Below are 20131 nucleotides of genomic sequence, written 5' to 3'. Positions count from 1 at the left end.
CCATGTGGAATTCAGGAACCCTGGCTCCTTTAATCCCTGGGCCTCAGAGTCCTCCACTGGATGTTCTGCATTCAGCCAGTAGGCAAAAGAAGAAAGTAACTGGAGGATCATGGGTGGCTAAGTTTTCATAGGCTGAATCTGCAAGTAGCATACATCACTTCCACCTCCACTTCATGGGCCAGACCTCAGCCACCAGCCACATCCAAATTTAAGGGGGGCTGGGAAATGTCATTTAGCTGTGTGCCTGGGGAAAAGAGGAAACTGGTACAGTGAGCAGTTCATCTCTACTACAGTAATTAGTGGGAATTCAATTTAAAATCAATTTTTCCAAACCAAGCTCAAGGAGCTAAGAATTCTTTAATGGACTTTTAAGTTGTGCTCAAATTCACTCATGTATGATAAAAATTAATGTTCACTAAATTCTAAAGTGTAATTTATCCTTACTAGTGTTTTTTTTCTCTTTAACTAACTTATACAAAAATAATAAAACTAATGGCTTTTAACTAGGTTATTGTATAGAATTTTCACTTATTTGGACCATTATTCCAAAATTTACTACACTTAACATTGGAGACAGAATACTCCCTGGACTGACCCATGTGTTTCCTCTGCTTTCCTGCCTTGGGGTCACAGAGTGTGAATGCTGAGAAAGTAAAGAACTGTGCTAAAGGACGCACTACGAATTCATGCTAATTTCAGCTGTGCTCTCACTCTTGTCTGTCAACCACCATCACCATGACGACCACCCCATCACTTCCTAGTGGTGCTTTAGGGCCTTTCCCACATTGGCTCCTCCATCCTTCTCCAAATTCCTCATACCCCTGACATTCCTTACTTTCCAGACAAACTCTTCACCTCACTCTTCTTATTTAATTGTAAGTTTTTGCTCAATGGTCATCTATCCTTATTCCACGTAGGCAGGGACCATATCTTTCATGTTCACAGCCTTATTTAGTGATATTTAGTGAATGAATATTTAGTGAATGTATGAATGAGGCTCTCTGGGGTCAGCTCTATCTTGTACCCTACTTTTCATCTCAAAATATCTCTGTCTCCATATACACCACCTTCAGATTCTTAACTCCCATCATGGGAGAAGATCTTATCCTTCTAGGGCTCACTTCCTCACCACTATTTCCATTCCCAATATCTCTGAGTCTTGCTCCCTCAATCATCTCCTCTTCTCCAGCAGCTTTACTCTCTCCTTTGTCAGCTCTCAAAATAGGAACAATTTTCCCCCAGCTTGAAAAAGGCTTTGTTTTCCCCTCTGCTCTTTTAATTTCTTTCTTTCCTTTCACAGCCAAAACGAATTGCTGGCTCCAATGACTCATGACCCGTGCACTCCTTCATCTACAATCTGATAATTGCTCTACTCTGGGCTCTTGAAGGTCATCAGTGACTTCCTACTTGCCACATTCAATGATCTTTTCTTAGTCTTCATTTTCCTCGTTCACTCTGCAATATGTGAACTATTACATACCATGGCAGAGACTGTTGGTTGACCACCAAATATCCCATTCTCCCCTTTTCCTTACCAACACAACTCCAATTTTATTTGAAGTGGTAACATGTCCAACTAAAGGACAAAATTTCCCAGCCTTTCTTGTAGTAGAGATGGCCTTAGGAAACATAAGCTTACATGCTTGAATTCATTAGGTTAATGTCAGCTGCTGTAAAAGATAAATTCTAAATTCTCATCAGCTTAGACAATAGTACGTTCTTGCTCACATAATACTCAAAATGTATGTTCCTAGCCAGCAGAAAAACTCCTACATGGTCATTCTGGGACCCAGGTCCCTTGCATGTATTCCATCTTTTTCTAGGACCTCCAAATCCTCTACATTCAGCTAGTAGATGGAGAAAGGGGATGAAGGACAGCATGTAGGAGGCCAGAACTCAGCTATATGATGAGACATAACTGCAGAGGAGGCAAGAAAATGTAATACGTGTGACTACCCAAGAGGAGGAAATGGGTTTAGTGGGCAACTAGCTAGTCTCTGGCCTACCATTACAGTTAAGCCATTCAGTAATAGATTCGGCCCTAACCCAACCACCAGGAATGAATGGAACAGGCCATAGTCACTGCACCCTGACTGCGTACATTCTAGGGCAGAAAATCTTACTCGTTCAATCCTTTAAGCCAAAGATGAGCATTTCTTCTTTACTGTCTGCCATAACAAGTGTATTACTCAACATTTTTTTCTCTTATTGTTGTCGTCATAAAGCATGAATTAATTTGCATTCTGCCCTAATAAGAACCATTTCTAATCACAATTAGACTTGTTCCCCTTTATAGCCGTGAAAAGTGAAGTTTGAAAACTACTGAGATAAAGAAATAGATGAGATAAGATGTACTATGAGTTTGTACTTTAAATCCCCCAAGAAAGCCAAAATTGCAAAATGTGAGTCATGTTGGTTGTTGTCAACAATAAGGCTTTTTTGCCAAGTACAAAAAAAGCACCGATGAAGTTTATAAGATACACAGGGATCACAGTGTCTTACTGCCCAGATTAATGACTCCCCTGTTAGTTTAATTCTCTCTGTAGACTGTATATCAAAGTCTTCCCCAGCATTTCCTTACCATGGTTACTAACAGATGACATTTACTGTCTACTCTTGACCAGCGGTTAAAAATGGCCTGCCTATAAATGATCCTTCGTTCAGCTCAGATTATTCTCTAATAGGAAGACATTTATCTGTATTGAAATTCAAGGTGATAACAGAAACGTTTGAACCACATAAATTTTCCTCCTCTCTCTCCAACCTGATTAACAGTAATAATAGTAACTCATTCTTAAAGTTGGAAGTTTCCAACTTTTCAATTGTTTGTTCTCAACGCTCTCCTGCTAAGAATGTGTGTTATTTCAAATAACTCATCTTTCATATAAATTAGCACATGCACAGAGAAACAAGTGATTTCAAGAGCCAGTCTCCATTTTTTCCAGAGCCACATACAGGTATACAAGATAATTTTGACACCCAGACTTACATAAGCATACAACTTAAATTTGTTTGACCTGGGCTTTCTGTCTGGCAGTTGAATACAGAAGAATATCTTAGCTTCTTAGAATGTGAGATCAAAATTGTTTCTGACTCAGGATAGAGTCTTCCAGGACAAGGAAAAACAGTGCCATTGTTATTCATTCATTTAGTAAATATTTATGCAGAGCCTACCATATGCCTAGCAGCATACGCTGGGACTGTGGGAGAAAGTTAAATAAGACACAGGCCCTGCCCTTGAGAGATTCACACCCCAATGTGCAAACACACAACACAATATAATACATTAAATGTGATGGGGCTTTCAGAGAGCCCAAGAAAGTGGGCTTCTTAGGTTCAGGGATGAGGGTGAGGAACTTCTGGGAGAATCTGAAGAAGTCTGTTGAAATAAAAATCCAAGGCTATGCTGAGGAAAGCAAGATTTAAAAAAGGTATGAATAAAGAAATAGCATTGGAGTGCTGTGAGCTAGGCGTTGGCCTAACTTGCCTGAGGTCACCAAAAAGGGGTTTAGGGAGGCTTCTTTAAACCTGAGGTAAGTGTAGGTGGAGCTTAAGGGCCCACTGCCTCTGGGTCTTAGCTGAGATGCCCACCAGTACCATCCTGGTAGTGGATGCTGGATGCAGACTAAAGGGCTTACTCCTCCAGCTACTGGCACGCAGTCCTCACTATCAGCCCCCTCTAGCTGTTGCCTTGTCTCAAAAGAATTGCTGCACTCGAGGTCATGTGCCCTTCCCTGGGCCCCCAGTGCCTGGCCCACCCAAGGTGATAAGGCCCTCACCCCCAGTTCGGGGCAACTCCGAAGACTCCTTTCAGCTTCTGAGCTACCAGTCAGGTTGGTTCGGTCCTTTTATTGAAACTATCACAGCCTGCCTTCACCCTCTGCCCAATCCTGCTTCTGTTCCTTCCCTTTCACAGGTGTTCATCACCAAAGCACTCCTAATAAATATCCTACACACTAGCCTCCATCATAGAGTCCGCTTCACAGGGAACAAACCAGCCACACCTGCCAACAACACCCCTTAGAACCACAGGCAAACTGCTAGAAAATCTCAGTAATCAGTGAACCGTCAAACCTATAATTGGGTTGACAAATGTATTATTCCACCATTTATTTATTCCCAGGTCATCACCCAAAGACAGTTTCAAAAATTCATTCTGAGCTTTAGGGTTTAAACTACAGCCAAGCTCTAATTGAGAATACGTTTTCTCCAAGATCCAAGCATACAGAGACCCTGATCCTGACACTGCGGTCAGCCAGGACACACCCACTCCCCAGAATCTCTGGAATATTTAATTACTTGCTTTGGCAGCAAAAGATATCAAAATGAAACTTCTTGATGGACAAGAGGTTGGGGAACCCAAAAAAGCAGAAATCAGAATGGGACAAAATGAAGAGTTTACTAAACCACCTGCAAACTTTAGCCAACAGATGCTGATATGATGTTTGTGCAGACTTGGCCACATGACATACGCAACCAGCAGAAATGTAGGCAACTGGCATGCTGTCTGACCCTGGGGGAGTTCTGCCTCCCCACCTCTGAGCAAATAAAGGAAATTGCAGGGTCCTTCCTTTCTCTCCCACCCTCTTGTCTTCTCTGCTCGTCTCTTCCTCCAAAGCAGAGGCCTGGGGAATCCAAAAGATCTGGATGCCATTCTAGCCTCATCACTTACTAATTATGTAAACTTGGAGAAGTTATTAAGCTGAGTCTCATTTTCCTTATCTGAAAAATGGGAGAAAAAGAAAGAAGACTTCTCGGGTGCCACTGACAGGAATAAAAATATTGACATCACTGACAGAGCCATGCAGAGTAAGTACAGCACTAAGCTTAAATTCTAGTCTCACTGTAACTGCACAGTGGAGTGAAGCCTGGAGGGAACTCCCAGAGAGTCTGATATAATTGGTTTAAGGTGTCCAGTCATCAGAAATGTATACAGCTTTCTAAGTGATTCTAAAGTGCAGCCAAGGATTGCAGCCGCTATGGAAAACAGTTTGGGGGCTCCTTAAACAACTAAAAGGAGATATGATCCAGCAATCCCACTCCTGGGCTTATATCCAGAAAAGATGAAAACACTAATTCAGAAAGACACATGCACCCCAATATTCATAGCAGCACTCTATACAATAGCCAAGACATGGAAGCAACCTAAGTGTCCATTGACAGATGAACGGGTAAAGAAGGTGTGATATATATATACAATGGAATACTACTCAGACCTAAAAAAGAATGAAATAATGCCATTGGCAGCAACATGGATGGACCTAGAGATTACCATACTAAGTGAAGTAAGTCAGACAAAGACAAATATTATATGATATCACTTATATGTGGAATATAAAAAAATGATACAAATGAACTTATATTTACAAAACAGAAACAGACTCACAGACATAGAAAACAAACTTATGGTTAAAAAGGGGAGGTGAAGGAGGGATAAATTAGGAATTTGGGATTAACAGATACACACTACTATGTATAAAATAGATAAACAACAAGGACCTATTGTATAACACAGGGAACTATATTCGATATCTTGTAATAACCTATAATGGAAAAGAATCTGAAATATATATATATATATAAAACTATAAACGGAATCACTTTGCTGTATACCTGAAACATTGTAAATCAACTATATTTCAATTAAAAATAATAAATAAATGAATAAATAAAGTACAGCCAAGGTTGAGAATGATTGCTCCATGAAGATTATTTTCTATTTAAGGTACATAACTAGCACATGAGTTCAGTATCAGTACTCCTCCCTCCATTTCCACAGACAAGGAAACAGGTTTAGAAAGGTTAGAAGGTCGCTCAAGGGTACAGAGCTAGCAAGCGGGCAAAGCTGAGATCTGAATTCACACAGTATGACCACAAAGACCCTTCCCATCACCACCACACTGCCGTGCCACCACCTCACCCCCTGCATGTGAAGAGTATCTAGCACGGCCGCTAGCACACAGCAGACGCTCCAAAATTGGTAGCTGAGTTTGTCTTTACTTTTTAGCTTTCCTCCTCTCTATCCTTTGCTCTGTACAATCCCCAGCCCAAAATATTGCTTAGAGTTCAGTAGGAGTGAGGGATGGACCCAGGAAATCCTATTCTTTCTCCTACTCTCCCCTTTCTAAAATCTGGCCATGAGCACACTTGTTTTCTGTTTAAAAAATTTGTAGATAATTATTACAGGTACCATACTGAAATATCACAAATCCAAGAGAAATTTTTCAACCATCCGTTCTCAAGTTTAAGTTGTTTTATTTGCCTATGCCAACTTCTAGTTCTTGTCCATGAGCATATATGGTTTTTATATTTACAAAATCATAATATAATTATATATTTAGATGTTCACATTATACCATATATATTTTTCCAGAAGATCTGTCTTATAACCCAATTAAGCAACCTGCAGATAATGAAGATAACTTTACTATGTAACTGGGCCCAAGATATTTTCATTAGAAGTTTCCCTCTAGGGGTCGGGGTGGGGGGTGGGGAACCTTAGCCTTGTTACTATGAAAACTGATATAAAAGTGTATAACCATGTAAAGGTCACATGACATGACATTTGCCTTCCCTTCTTTGCTGTATGTTCCTCAAGGCCCACACACCTCACTCCCATGCCTGGCACAAAGTAAGAGCTCAAAAAATACTTGATGTATGAACAAATGATACTTTTCTGGGCTGAACAATGAAGTTGTACAGTAAGATTTCTTAGGCGGAGGGACAGGAGACTCCAAAGTTAACCATGAGAATAGGGCGGGGTGAACCAGAGCAAACAGGAAGGAAAGCAGATGGAAATCCCATGGTGAAGGCCAGCTACATTGGCTGGAAGGAAGCACGTGTTTTCCTGAATTGTATCCGTTCAAAGCCACCAGCCGTGAAGCATGACATATATAGACCATGTCAAGGATGGACAGCTGCCCCTTCAGTCCCTTGAGAGTTGTTTCTAAAAAGTTGTGTACATTCTCGGAATGGGTATGAAGGTCAAGACAGCTGGAACAGAAAAATAAGACTGCAAAAAATGGGAGTCGGTACCCTTCAGAGAACATCCCGATACAACGTCATTCGAGGAAGATTCTTAACCTAGAGTCTATTGGGCCTCCTCCAGACAGCATAGCGAGACTTCAGGAAACTGTGAACACACTGAAATTGGTATAAATTGTGCATACGTGTGGCTGTCTGTCTAGAGAGACCTCAGATTCATCAGATTTTTGTGCCCTTTGGTTATCGGGCCTGCTACTTCTTCCTCTTCATCAACTCAAATGGAGCTCCTCTAAGTCCATCATTATTTGTTAGGGGCTGGAGGTGGGAATAAGAGGTGGTGGGAACGAGAGGTAGAAGGGAACTAAGCCCTCGGAAGACCTTCTATTAATTGAGTCAATAGATGTGAAAGGATTAGAGAGTGTTCAGCATATATAAACAGGGGCTTATAAATGTTAGCTCTCACTATTTTTATTACTCTATGCCAAAAGCCTTACGCTTTCTCAGCTTCACAATAACCCTACAAGGTCAGCATAAGTCCCATATCCTATTTATGAGGAAACGGACTCAGAGAGATTAAGTAAACTAACCCGTGGGTCACAGCTAGTGGTGGAGTTCAGAAAGATCAAATTCCAAAGCTTGGACTCTTTGTCTCCACCCCAAGACTTGAATTACTGGCCAGCTGAAAGCAGCCTCTCCGGCTACCCTTTAGGCTTTTACGTCTAAAGCCCGGTCTTACTCTCTCCCTGAGTCTGTCCATCAGAACAGGCACTGAGCCACAAAATGAGCTTCTTCAAGCCAAGGCATAATCTACTTCCTTATGTAATAGGGTCCTGGTCATCCCCCTGAAATTCCACACTCAAGCCAGTTTCTTTCCCAGGGTGTCAAGTGTTAATTAAAGAAATAAGTCACGCTAAGCACAATTAACTCCCTCCACTCTATCATGCAGCCAAGTGAAAGGCCAGGAGGGCAGAAATGTTTTCTAGTAGTCACAAACCAGAGTGAAAAAGCTCCAAACTAAGTCTCCTACTTTCTGGTCTCAAAATTGCAGTTAAACATTAGCTGCTAAAACAGCCTTCCTAAAACATGATAGAATCCTGACAAAAGTATGTACTTAGTGCTTCCTATGTGTTCGCACTTTACACGTGTTATCCCTGTGTTTCAAAAGAGCCAAACAAGCTGGTTAGATGTTACTTCTTGCGAGGTTAAGCAAGCCTCTCAGGGTCACACAGTGAGTAACAGAACCAGGACATAAACCCGGGTCTGATGTCATCAGCATTCTTAACCATCTTCCTCCCACCATGTCTACACAACCACCGTGATTCACGCTACCCAACATCTCCTCTTGGTTTTCCCTGGAGCCACTTGCCTGAAATCTTGAGAGGAGAAGCCATGAAAGCAAGACAGATGGACTCTATAAACAGAAGATCCGGGTTCCAGGTCCAGCTCAAGTACTAGCTCTGTCACCTTGGGAGATGACTTAACCTTCCAAGATCTCAGTTTCCTCACCTAGGCAATGAAGCTCATTGTTCCTGTTTCAGGATCTAGAAGAGAATGGAGCTAAGGCTTAGGTGTTATGCGAAGGTTGGTTACCTTTTCCCCTCCTTAAAGCACTAATGCGAAAACTAGTGGTAGCTCTTTCTCAGCCTCCCAGCCTCTTCTCGGCCACCGCTAGAGTCCCTCCACGCCACCACCTCCTCCTCGGGCCCCTCTCCTCGCAGTGGCGGCGGCTTAATTTCCCCTCCATTTCAGTAGTTCTCTTGCCTCGCAGGAAGGACTGGTCTTGGATGCTGGGAGTCTGCCTACTTTTCCCCTCCCTCCCTCCCTTCTTCCGACTCTGGGCTTGAGGACCTGTCTCCTCAGGACCCGGCGCGTTGGGGCGGAGCTCTTCACTCGGCTGCCGGGGGTCTCTGCGAAGCCGGCGCCGGGTGCGCAGCCTGCAGTGCGTCCCGCCCCGAGGGGCGGGGTGTGACCCGAGAGTTGAGATAAGAGGCGCCTGCTGTGGTGAGCGCACCGCCATACGCGGAGCTTCCTTGACGGCTCAGCCTCTCTGGCGGAGCCGCGCCTGGGGCGGCCGGGGGGCTTCTCTGCACGCAGACGCCGTGGCCCCAGCCCTCCCGCAGCCTCCGCTCTGGCTCGCCGCGCCTCCCGCCATGAGGCCGCTGTTCTACCGCTGCTGCAACACCACGTCGGTGGAGAAGGGAAACTCAGCGACGATGGGCGGGTTGCTCTTCAGCACGGGCCTCCTGGGCAACCTGCTAGCCCTGGGGCTGCTGGCGCGCTCAGGGCTGCGGACGTGCCCGCGGCGCTCGCCGCGCCCGCCGCCCTCCGTCTTCTACGTGCTGGTGTGCGGCTTGACGGTCACCGACCTGCTGGGCAAGTCCCTCGTGAGCCCCTTCGTGCTGTCCGCCTACGCGCAGAACCGGAGCCTGAGGGGCCTGGCGCCCGCATCCGGCAGCTCGCTGTGCCAAACCTTCGCCTTCTTCATGTCCTTCTTCGGGCTTGCCTCGACGCTGCAGCTGCTGGCCATGGCCCTGGAGTGCTGGCTTTCCCTGGGGCATCCCTTTTTCTACCGACGGTACATAACCCCGCGCCGGGGCGCACTGGTGGCGCCTGTCGTGGGCGCCTTCTGCCTCGCTTTCTGCTCGCTGCCCTTCGCGGGCTTCGGGAAGTTCGTGCAGTACTGCCCCGGCACCTGGTGCTTCATCCAAATGGTCCACGAGGAGCGCTCGCTGTCAGTGCTGAGCTACTCAGTGCTCTACGCCAGCCTCATGCTCCTGCTGGTCCTCGCGGTCGTGCTGTGCAACCTGAGCGCCATGCGCAACCTCTACGCGATGCACCTGCGGCTGCGGCGGCTCCCGCGCTCTGGCCCCAAGGAACGAGCAGAGCTGGCCGCCGGCGAGAGGGAAGAGACCCCGCAGCCCCTGGAGGAGCTGGATCACCTCCTGCTGTTAGCCCTCATGACTGTGCTCTTCACCATGTGCTCCCTGCCTTTAATTGTGAGTCGCTTGGCGCTAAGGCTGCGGGAGACTGAAGCGCGTCGGGCCGCAGTTGCCGGGAGGGAAGGGTGGGGCGCATTGGACGCTGTGCAAGAGGAGCTGCGCCCTGAGCCAGGGGGGTTTGTTGCTGCGTTCCCCGGATCAGCTTCCCTCCACAGCCCCCAGGAGATAGAACCCAATTTGTTGAGCCAAAGAAGGTAAAGCCACAGAAAGGTAGGGAAAGCCGGAGCCGGATGGTGTCCCCTTAGCCCCGCAGAACCTCTCCAGTTAGCAGAACCCCCTCCTCCCTGCTTTCCTCTGGGAAGATCTCAGGGTTATTTATGCACCTCAGGACTTTGAGAAGCAGACCTTGATTCCTCCTTGGCAATACGAGTCCTTTACCACTTCTCGATGGCTACGCGAGGTTTTATTTCGTTACACCCGCCCATGATTTTAGTGGCGTCAGAAATGGGCAAATGGCACCTGGGAGTTCTCCCCGGTGTTGGCGTGGAAAGGGAATAAGGGAAGGTGTGCTCCTGCCAAAGTGATTTGCACATGTGAGTGACTAAAAGCATAGGTTTAGGTATTTTTTAACTCGTGAGTAAACTTTGAGGAGTGGCGGATGCTGTTTCCGGTACTGCAGCTGCGGGGGATGGTGGCGGCAGAGGCGGAGAGGCTGTTTGGATTAGCAGATGTGTAGGAACGTTTCCCCTGGTAGTGTCGTTCTGACAACCTGTCTCGACAGGTTTTGTTTCTATCTTGGCAAGCGAGGTGACATGTAAAGCCATTATCTTGGGTTTCAATCACTAATGGGGGTGGTGGTGCAGATTGAATTACTTCATCGTTTTGCAGGTAATTTCCCTGCAAATTAGGTCTTGTGACCCTGGCCAAGACACCTAGGAGTGACTGAGGCTTGTGACCCTGGCCAAGACACCTAGGAGTGACTGAGGCTTTTTCAGCCTTGCTCCTCTCCCTCTCCAGACCCCTTGGAGTCCTGAGACTTATGTGAATAGGAAAGTTAAGTTTCTCATGACAGTGTAGCAGCTTGGGACATTACTTTCAAGGGTGGATGAAAGTGAAATATAGTGTGATTTTTCCCTTAAATGAAGGCCTTAATGTGTTGGGCAAAGAGCTCTCTGGGTTAGGATCAGAACTCCCCGAGATAAATAAATAAATCTCTATCTATATAAACAGAGAGGTAGAGATAGAGGTATAGATATTTAGCAGTGGTTTTCAAACTTTAGCACACTCAGACTCATCAGCAGTGCTTTGACAAGCAGAGCTGGCTGGGCCCCATTCTCCAGAGTTTCTGACGCAGACATGTTTGAAGAATTCAGCAGCCTCTTCTTCACCTGCTGATGTGGGGATCACATTTTGAGAACCACACTCTAAAGCAAGACTTAGCAATCACAGCCCACAGGCCAAATACGTCCTGCGCACTGTTTTAGTGCAGCCCTGGAGTTAAGAAGAGTTTTTATAAATAAACATGTACCATAAATTTGATGACAGGGCACATGAACTCTGAACCCCGATCAAATATGATTCCAAGAAAAAGACTCACTCTTCTCCTTAGTAGACACGTGTTACCAAAAATTGTACTCAATTATTATCACATTTTTAATTCCATCAGTTAAAATTGTAGAAATGTGTTTTCCCTCCTGTTAGTAAGTACCTACTAAATATCCACGATTTGCCTCTTGGCTCATAAAACCTAAAATGTTTGCTCTTCGGCCCTTTACAGAATATGTTTTCGGATCCTTGCTCTAGAATAAGAGCCTTGCTTACCTGTGCTGTGATAAAAGCAGAAATTAACCGAATGCCTGGACATTATGTCCTGAGTTTGAATGTTTTAGTAAGAATAATGCAGAAAGCATAATACATTGGAAAGAACATTCCATGTGACGACTCTCTAAGGAGATTTGAATAACTCACAGGGGCTTGTGAGGATTGAAGGAAATAATGGATTTGAAAATGATTTTCTAAAAAACTTGTAAAGTTTCAAAGACGTGCAATGCAGACAGCATTCTTCACAGGAGGTATCATTTCTAGAAAGGATAAGGGCTTTAGCATGGGTTTGAATCAGGTCTCATCACTTACTAAGTATAAAAGTACTTACTTATCCTTTCTAACCTCAGTTTCCTCATCTGTGATGCAGATAACTATTCTTACTCTGTAAGATAGTTTTGAAGATTTGAAGTGTTATATACACACTAACCAGGTGCCTGGTGGCCTCAAAATTTATTATTACTAATTATTATTACTAATTATAACTTCCATTTATTATAATTGCCTGCTAGACACAGAAAATTAATTAAGAAATATGACCTCCGAAGATAGTATAATATTTTAAGGCAGTGGTTCTCAAACTTGTTCTAGTCTAAGGACCCTCTTTTCACTCTTAAAAATTATTAAGGGCCCAAAGATGTTTTATTTATGTGGATTATATCTATTAGTATTTACAATATTAGAAATTAAAAATAAGAACAATTTTAGATATTATTGTAAAACAAGTTACAATGTACTTATTGCTTGTGTTTTTGCATAGGTGAAAGAGAAGTTTGAGATTTCAAAATTATTTAATGAATGGTAATAAAGTGTAGTAATATTAGCAGGTAACATGGGAAAAAACATGTTAAGAGCACAGAAGCACTGAGAACAATCTCTGAAAATGCACGTATGTATGTATTACCTTAGAAAGGTCTAGAAAATGCAAGAGTATACAGCACATATTCCATTAGCCATGAGAGTGATGATATCATTCATTACACATCAGGCAGCTTCTGTGAAACTCACTGTACACTTATGAGAGGATGAAAAAAGACAAGTAACATCTTTTTATGAAAATAGTTTTGACCACATAGACACACTGAAAGAGTATTAAAGATGCCCATTCTTTGAAAATCACTTTTCTAAGGAAAGGATTTAGTGATTGGAAAAAATAAGGCTGTATGTGAAGGTGGGTAAACTTAAAAAAAAAAATCTTGCTCATCACATAAATATTGTATTTCATTAAGCTGGTGAAAAGTTTGTTGGAATATGATTTTTTAATTAAGTTTGTTATAATGCTGGATTAGAGCAAGATGTTTAGATTGAATTCTCAAATTTCCAATTTGATACGGTAAAAAGAAAGTATAGAGAATATGGGAGGAGCTTTAGTGGCAGTTTGCAGCACGTTCTTTAATGTATATGAAGTATTTTCATCAAAATTATTTTTACCTTAGAAAACCACAGTGTTTTGGAGGTTGGTCGGGAAGCAGGAATGGCTGAAAGAGGGTTTTCACGAATAGATGCAACATAGTAGTTGAGAGGTTTTGAGAAGCCAGGTAAAGGTATGCACAAGCTTATGTAATCGCATATATCAGAATCCATGGAGTCAGAGAAGTGGTTAGAGGACCTCCTGCATGCATTGAGATAACTCGTGTGTGTGTGTGTGTGTGTGTGTGTGTGTGTGTGTGTGTGTGTCATTTTGTTGAGCAGAAAGAATGGGTGGGATGCTCCATCCATAGGAGGCTGTTAAAGTTGTGTAAGGGATGGTAGCAAGAGACTGGCCCAGGGAAAAGGGTCAGAAGTGGATTTAAAGAGCTAGAGCAGAGGATGAGGTCTAGGGTGTGGTGATGGATGAACTGAATGGGAGAGGGCGTTGGAATCAATGTTACTGTCCTAAGCAGGGATGTCCAGCCAAGCTGTCGCTAGAGAACAGGCAACAGCAACATTTTTTTGTGGACCCCTAATTTCAACAGAGGGCGCTCTTCTCACACCAGTTCTCTTTGTGTAATGACCCGCATGCGTTTAACAAGCCAGGAATACCATTGATCATCAGAGGATTTTTCAAAAGTCTAGATTGTGTTCAAACGGATGTCTTGTGAGAATTAATAGAATATGTACTTTGATCACTGTCACAAGGGAATAAATTTGTCATACTTTTAGTAAACTCAAAAAATAAATAAAATTAAAAGGCCGTTTGTAGAATATTACATTTCTAATACAAATCAGGTGACTTGAAAGTACAAATAACCTAATAATATGCAATAGAATTGATATGGATAAATAGTGTACAGAAATAAAATTTGTCTTAATTATATAAACATCATTCAGTTACCCAGATCCCAACTTATCAAGCATTCTCAAATAGTAAGAATTATATCTTGCTGCACTCCACTTTGAGGAGAAAGGAGCAGATATAAAGATTAAAGTCATAAAAAGTGTTTGCTTTTTCAATCAACTCAAGTGTGTAGCCTGTTGTCATCCATTTATTCACTCATCTCAGATTTGGAACCTACAACATTCCAGGCACTGTAATTCATTGTGGGGATATAAAATGAGAGAAACATCCCATCTGCCCACAGAGCTATAATACTGGGGGTGAGAGGGAGTGACTAGGGCCAGAAAGGAGTTAGAAAAGGAAAGGATTGACTCCTAATTGATAAAATAATAATAATAGCTAATTATTGAATTATTCTTAATGCAAGGACCTGTTCTCAAGGTTGTACTCATACTATCTCATGCAAATTTCATAACAATCCTGAAAGATAGGTGCAATTATCCCCATTGTATGGATGAGGAAACAGAGTAACTTGCCTGAAGTAACACAGCCAGTGAGGCGATTCTATCTAACCTGGATGGTCGGACTCTAAAGCTGATGAGCTCAACCACCACCTTAACCATCACCAGAGGCTTCGTGATGGGGGTAATGTTTTAGGTCAACCTGGAAAGAAACTAGGATTTGAGCATGTAATCAATTTCCACATCTGTAAAATGGAGATAATGAACATACTTACTTCACAGGACTTCCGTAAGGATGAAACAAACTTTTAAAAGTAAAACACTTAGAACGGTGCCTGAGAATATGAAGCTCTGTGTGGACATTAGCCATTATTATTACTCTTAGTATTATTAAGCAGTGATGATGGGAGAGGGCTTCCAGATAAACTCCGTTCTTCCTAAGTGCACTAGATGGGAGTATCTGAGCCTACAGAAAAGAGAATAAAAAGGTAAGGAAACAATTATGAGAACATACATCTTCTCATATCCCTGATTGCGTTGAATGGGTCTGGTCTGTGTACTTATTCATATCCCCTCCCATTAACTTTGAGTTTGCATATTTTCTGGACCATTAGAGTCCATTTTGTCCCATTATGGATTTAGAATCTTAATGAGCATGGGCGATGTAAGAGCACTGAGAAAAAGTGGCTGGCCTCCAACTGAGTGGGAGACAGTTGTAGTGCTGGTCTAGACAGCAGTGTCGGCTGAATGGCAGGAAAGGGATGAAGCAGTTTGCAGGGCTCCCAAGAGGCCAGAGAGCTCAAGGAAGAGCAAGACAATACAGGAGTGTCTGGGCACAGGTAAGTAGGCTTATCGCTCTGTGTATGTTTCTTTTTTCTTCCTAGTCTGAAAAGAGGGTGACGACCACAGAATGATAAGCATCTGTGCTAAAAATGAGTAATTTACCCAAGTTGTCTTCTGTCTTTCCACTGGAATATGTCCTGTCTCTTCACGTTGATTAAACGTTTCTGTTTCAGATGGACTCACAGACATAGAAAACAAACTTATGGCTATCAAAGGAGAAATCAGGGGCAGGGATAAATAAGGGATTTGGGATTAACAGATACACACTGCTATATATAAAATAGATAGACAAGGACCTGCTGTATAGCACAGGGAACTGTATATCTTGTAATAACCTATATTGGAAAAGAATCTGAAAAAGAAAAAAATACATTTATATGTATATACATATATATGCTGTACACCTAAAACATTGCCAATCAGCTATACTTCAATAGAAAAAAATTCAGAGAAAGAAGAAACAAGTTTCTGTTTCATGGGTGTCTCCACACATGTGACATTTCACAAGTGTGACTTATTTCTGGGCTAACTAAGAATGGAGGACCGGAAGGAGGCAGAGGAAAAAGGGAAGAGAATCAGTATCTATGGGAGTGAGGTGACTCTGTAAACGACTCAGTAGACTAGATTTGTCCCACTTCAGCTCTTCCTCTACACCGCCAGGTAGGGAGCGGGCAACTCTAGCCCTGCCACACTCACCACAGGTGGACCAGCTCCAGGGACTTAGCCAGGGGCTCCCAGGAGGACCTGGCTTCCACTGAGCCTCCCAGGTCGGCCCTGCACCTCCCTGGCTTCTCACTGGCACCCATCCACTGTGGTGGCCTTAGCTGCTTATAAGTTTACCCAAATGAATACTCCAAGCCAAGCTGCCGTACTCTTACGGAAAAGTAATGTTTCCTAAGTGAAGTAAGTGAATTTGTTGCGGCCATCGACCTTCCGCTCTCCTAATTGAATGTTTTTCTTTAAAACAGTATCGTGCTTACTACGGAGCGTTTAAAGCTGTTCACGAGAAAAATGGAACTGCTGAAGAAACTGAAGACCTCCGAGCCTTACGCTTCCTCTCTGTGATCTCCATTGTGGACCCTTGGATTTTCATCATTTTCAGAACATCGGTATTTCGGATGTTTTTTCACAAAATTTTCATAAGGCCTCTTACGTATAGAAACTGGCACAGCAATTCTTGCGGAACTAGCGTGGAATCCAGGCTGTGACGGTGTGTTAACCTCTCTGGTAAACTCAGGAATATATCACATTTTCTGGCAAAGAACCATGATCAAAAATATCTTACAAGTTATATCCTTAAAAGCTATGTCCCATAACAAAACATCTAAATGTATTTTCAAAACTATTCGATCGATCTTAATAATGTGTTGTCACTCTTTATTCGAGAACCAGTTCAGTGGGGTTTTTCATTTTGAGTAGCAACTACAATTTCATATATTGTAAACAATGTTAAAAGTCTTAAAGCAATGATAGTAATTATTCCATTGTTTGTACTTGGTGTCCCTAATTTTTTAAGGCGGTCTTGAGACCTCTGGGTCTTTATTTAAATTCAATAGAAACAACACAGTTTACAATTATGTGATAGGTGTCCTTAAATTTTCTTACCCTCTTTATTTCTAGTGGAACCTGATTTGTTTATTTTGCATCACAAGTGCCCCTGTTTAATTCTTTCCTTTGCCAACTGATACAAGTATAGCCTGAATTATAGATGCTCCTCTGAAAAGGGTGATAGAAAATATAACTAGGTGAGGCGTTTGGAGGGTCCTTCCCCCAGCCACCCTCTGGGAAAACGCTCACCACCTTGTGTGAAGAGGCGAAGCTGTAAATAAGTAAACGAAAGGCAAGATGTGACTATGATCTACACCCTAGAGAAGAAAAAATTCTTTTTACCCTTTGAAGTCCAGTTTCTTGTGTGTTGAGGTAGGGGTGTCAGTAGGCATGAAAATTTGGAGTGGCTACAAAATGTTGTTTCAGTTTTTGGAACCTCCATTTTGTAGGTTTATCAAAATAATGGATTCTTTGGTGGGGAGGGATTTATGGTCTTTGGAAGACAGGGATGTATGACTTCTCAGAGAGTGTGTTTACTAAGCATGGCTGTGACACAGCCAGGCATTCAGCACAGGGACAAGCTCACTCGGGACTCAGTCAGCCTCAGCTGAGAGCAGTGACAATGACCTTAACTTCTACATGTTAAAGCCATATTCTGCCCTTGGTGGAGACCGTAAGACCTTATTGAGGTTCCTGAGAGATACGCTTTCAATCTGGAGCAGAATATGGCCCAGATGGAGCACCACCAAGCACTTTAATTGTACATAATGTTTACAAAGGTTAGCAACACTATGACCAAAAGGGAAAAGTGGGGAAAATACAGCTGCAGCTGTTAAACTAAGCAAGAGACCGTAGACCCAGCCTGCAGGGAAGAACTTTCACCTTGGGTAAAAGATGAAAGTTTTTTCATGGGGGCGTCAGAGGGGTTTCAGCATCTGTGGTGTACCTGACACACTCAGACTCTGAGCTGGACACCTGAATAGCCTGAAACCCCCATTCAGCCATCCCTTCCAAAGATCAGAGTATTTGCCTTACTTTCAGCTTAGCAGCAGCCCCATTTTTTCACCTCTGGTTTATCTCAGAGGTGGTATTGACCTGGAAATATATGTGTAATTTTTGTGTGTAGCAAAACTGTGAAATGGCCAAATTAGGAATACAGGAATTATAATCTGAGAGTATGATGTGATGAAAAATGCACTTGTTTTCAAGTTTAACTCTCGTTTGTATATTTAATTTGTAAGTACCTTTATGTGTTTCATTGTCAGAGGAAGTGCATCTGTTTCATGCTCTCCTTTTGGAAGGTGTGTTATGATCATTATCAAGATCATTTGAAAAGTTCCCAGATACATCAATAAACATAACTTTATGATATTTTGCAAAGAAAATTACTTTTCTTTAGTTTTTTTTAGTTTTTTTTTTTAGTATTAGTTTAGTTTTTGTTTTTTTTTTAGTTTGGTTTAGTTTTTTTATTTTGTTTTGTTTTGTTGTTTTGAGTAAAGGGCTACCAGCAGTCTTTCACTCTCTAGCAGTTTAATAGTGAGCATTTTTATAGGCTGTTCTATTAGCATATGTATTCCTTTAAACAAGTTTGCACAGGTTAATCCAAGGAGGTAGTGGTGCTTTCTGTTTAACACAGAATGTAGATATAACATCTGGATGAAATCCATGTTAAGTTAAAAGTCAACTCTTCAATGATCTTCATTGATTTACTCATTAGATCCTTAAACATTAAATAAGTTTTAATTGACACATACCTTGGGTCAGGCAATTAGTTAGGTGCGGAGGAAAAAAATACATAAGACTTGGGCTTCCCTGGTGGCACAGTGGTTGAGAGTCCGCCTGCCGATGCAGGGGACACGGGTTCGTGCCCCGGTCTGGGAAGATCCCATGTGCCACGGAGCAGCTGCGCCCGTGAGCCATGGCCGCTGAGCCTGTGCGTCCGGAGCCTGTGCTCCGCAACGGGAGAGGCCACAGCAGTGAGAGGCCCGCGTACCGCAAAAAAAAAAAAAAAACCCATAAGACTTAGTTCTGGCGCATGATTTGCTCATTGTCCAGTGGGGGAGACAAGCACGTAAACAGTTACAACAGAGTATGGAAATCCCAGTGATAAATGTGCACACACAGTCCCATTACAGAAGAGGAAACCTGAACTAGGGGTGTTGTGTAGGGTTATCAGAACTTCACAGTGAGAAGATGCTTAAGTGAAATATTGAAGATGAGTAGGAATTTTGACTCCAGTTGAAAACTAAAAAATAGTCTACATAAAACTAAAATAGTCTACATAAGAGGAAATACATGTGGTTAATAAATGTAGAAAAATTCCTGTCTAATCAAAGAAATGCTAAATTAAAATCAAATTATCAAGGACCACACACAAAAATAATTATGACTATCAATAACAGAAAGGCTGTTAGTAGATAAAAGGAACACTTGTGCTCCCCTGGTGAGTTTGTAAATTTGTCCACCTTTTCTTGATAGCAACCTGACAGTGCGTATCAGGAGCCTACAAGTGTTCTTTTCTACCATTCCAGTGACTCCACTCTAGAATTCTCTTCCAGAGGGGCTGTCACCGTTATGTGCAAAACTCTTCTTTGTAGCATTATTTATAATAGCGAAAAGATGAAAATGAAATCATCTACCTGACCGAAACGGGTTAAACAAACTCTTCAGGTATAATATAGATACACACACAAACATATATGAAAATTATGTAGCCATTAAAAAAAGACATTTTCAAATAATTTATAAAAATTGAGAAGAAAGCTTACAGTGTAATACGAGGTGATAAAAAGCATGATACAATGTATTTTAAGGTATGATCCATAATTAAATATGCATTTAAAATACCTTGAAAAAATAAACCAAAGAATCAAAGTGTGAACCACAGTTATCTTTTTTGTGGATACTTTTTCCCACAATTCTTCATATTTTCCAAGTTTTAAAATAATACATCAAAATTTCTTTTATGTGAAATTCTTTTTTTAAAAGAATGAATAGAAATGGACTGAGAAGACAAGGGGGAAAGGCACGAACGGAAATCTTTCACATCTAAAGGACCAGTATGTGCAAAGCCATGCAGGAATAAAGGAGTGTGGCATGTCCAGGCTTAGTTAGTAGCTTCATTTGGCGGAAGCTTGGGAATTATGAGCAGAGGTGGCAGGAAAAGAAGCTGAAAAGAGGGGCAAGTTTCCCACCATCAGGGGTGTTTGGTGCAGGGGTGGAGGTTTGGAGCTCTCGTGGGGCCCATATACACGCTGGAGACTTTGAAGCCAGGGTGC

General features: G+C 42.5%; 1 protein-coding gene across 2 annotated transcripts; it reads left to right on the top strand.

The window, feature by feature from the left end:
* Nucleotides 1-9134: 9134 nt before the first annotated feature.
* PTGDR (prostaglandin D2 receptor) lies at nucleotides 9135-16763 on the top strand. Of its 2 annotated transcripts, none has more exons than XM_060003453.1 (2): nucleotides 9135-9980; nucleotides 16274-16763. In XM_060003453.1, the coding sequence occupies exons 1-2, from the start codon at nucleotides 9135-9137 to the stop codon at nucleotides 16511-16513; spliced, it is 1086 nt and encodes a 361-aa protein (XP_059859436.1). In that variant the 3' UTR covers nucleotides 16514-16763. The 2 variants fall into 2 exon arrangements, with proteins under 2 accessions (XP_059859436.1, XP_059859435.1); XM_060003452.1 differs by having other exon boundaries at nucleotides 9135-10177; nucleotides 16274-16490.
* The last annotated feature ends 3368 nt before the right edge of the window (nucleotides 16764-20131 follow it).

Source organism: Delphinus delphis, chromosome 2, assembly GCF_949987515.2.
Source record: "Delphinus delphis chromosome 2, mDelDel1.2, whole genome shotgun sequence".
In the NCBI taxonomy this organism is placed as follows: Eukaryota; Metazoa; Chordata; class Mammalia; order Artiodactyla; family Delphinidae; genus Delphinus; species Delphinus delphis.
Note: the sequence above shows the minus strand (reverse complement) of the source record. Positions and strands in the feature narration are given on the sequence as shown.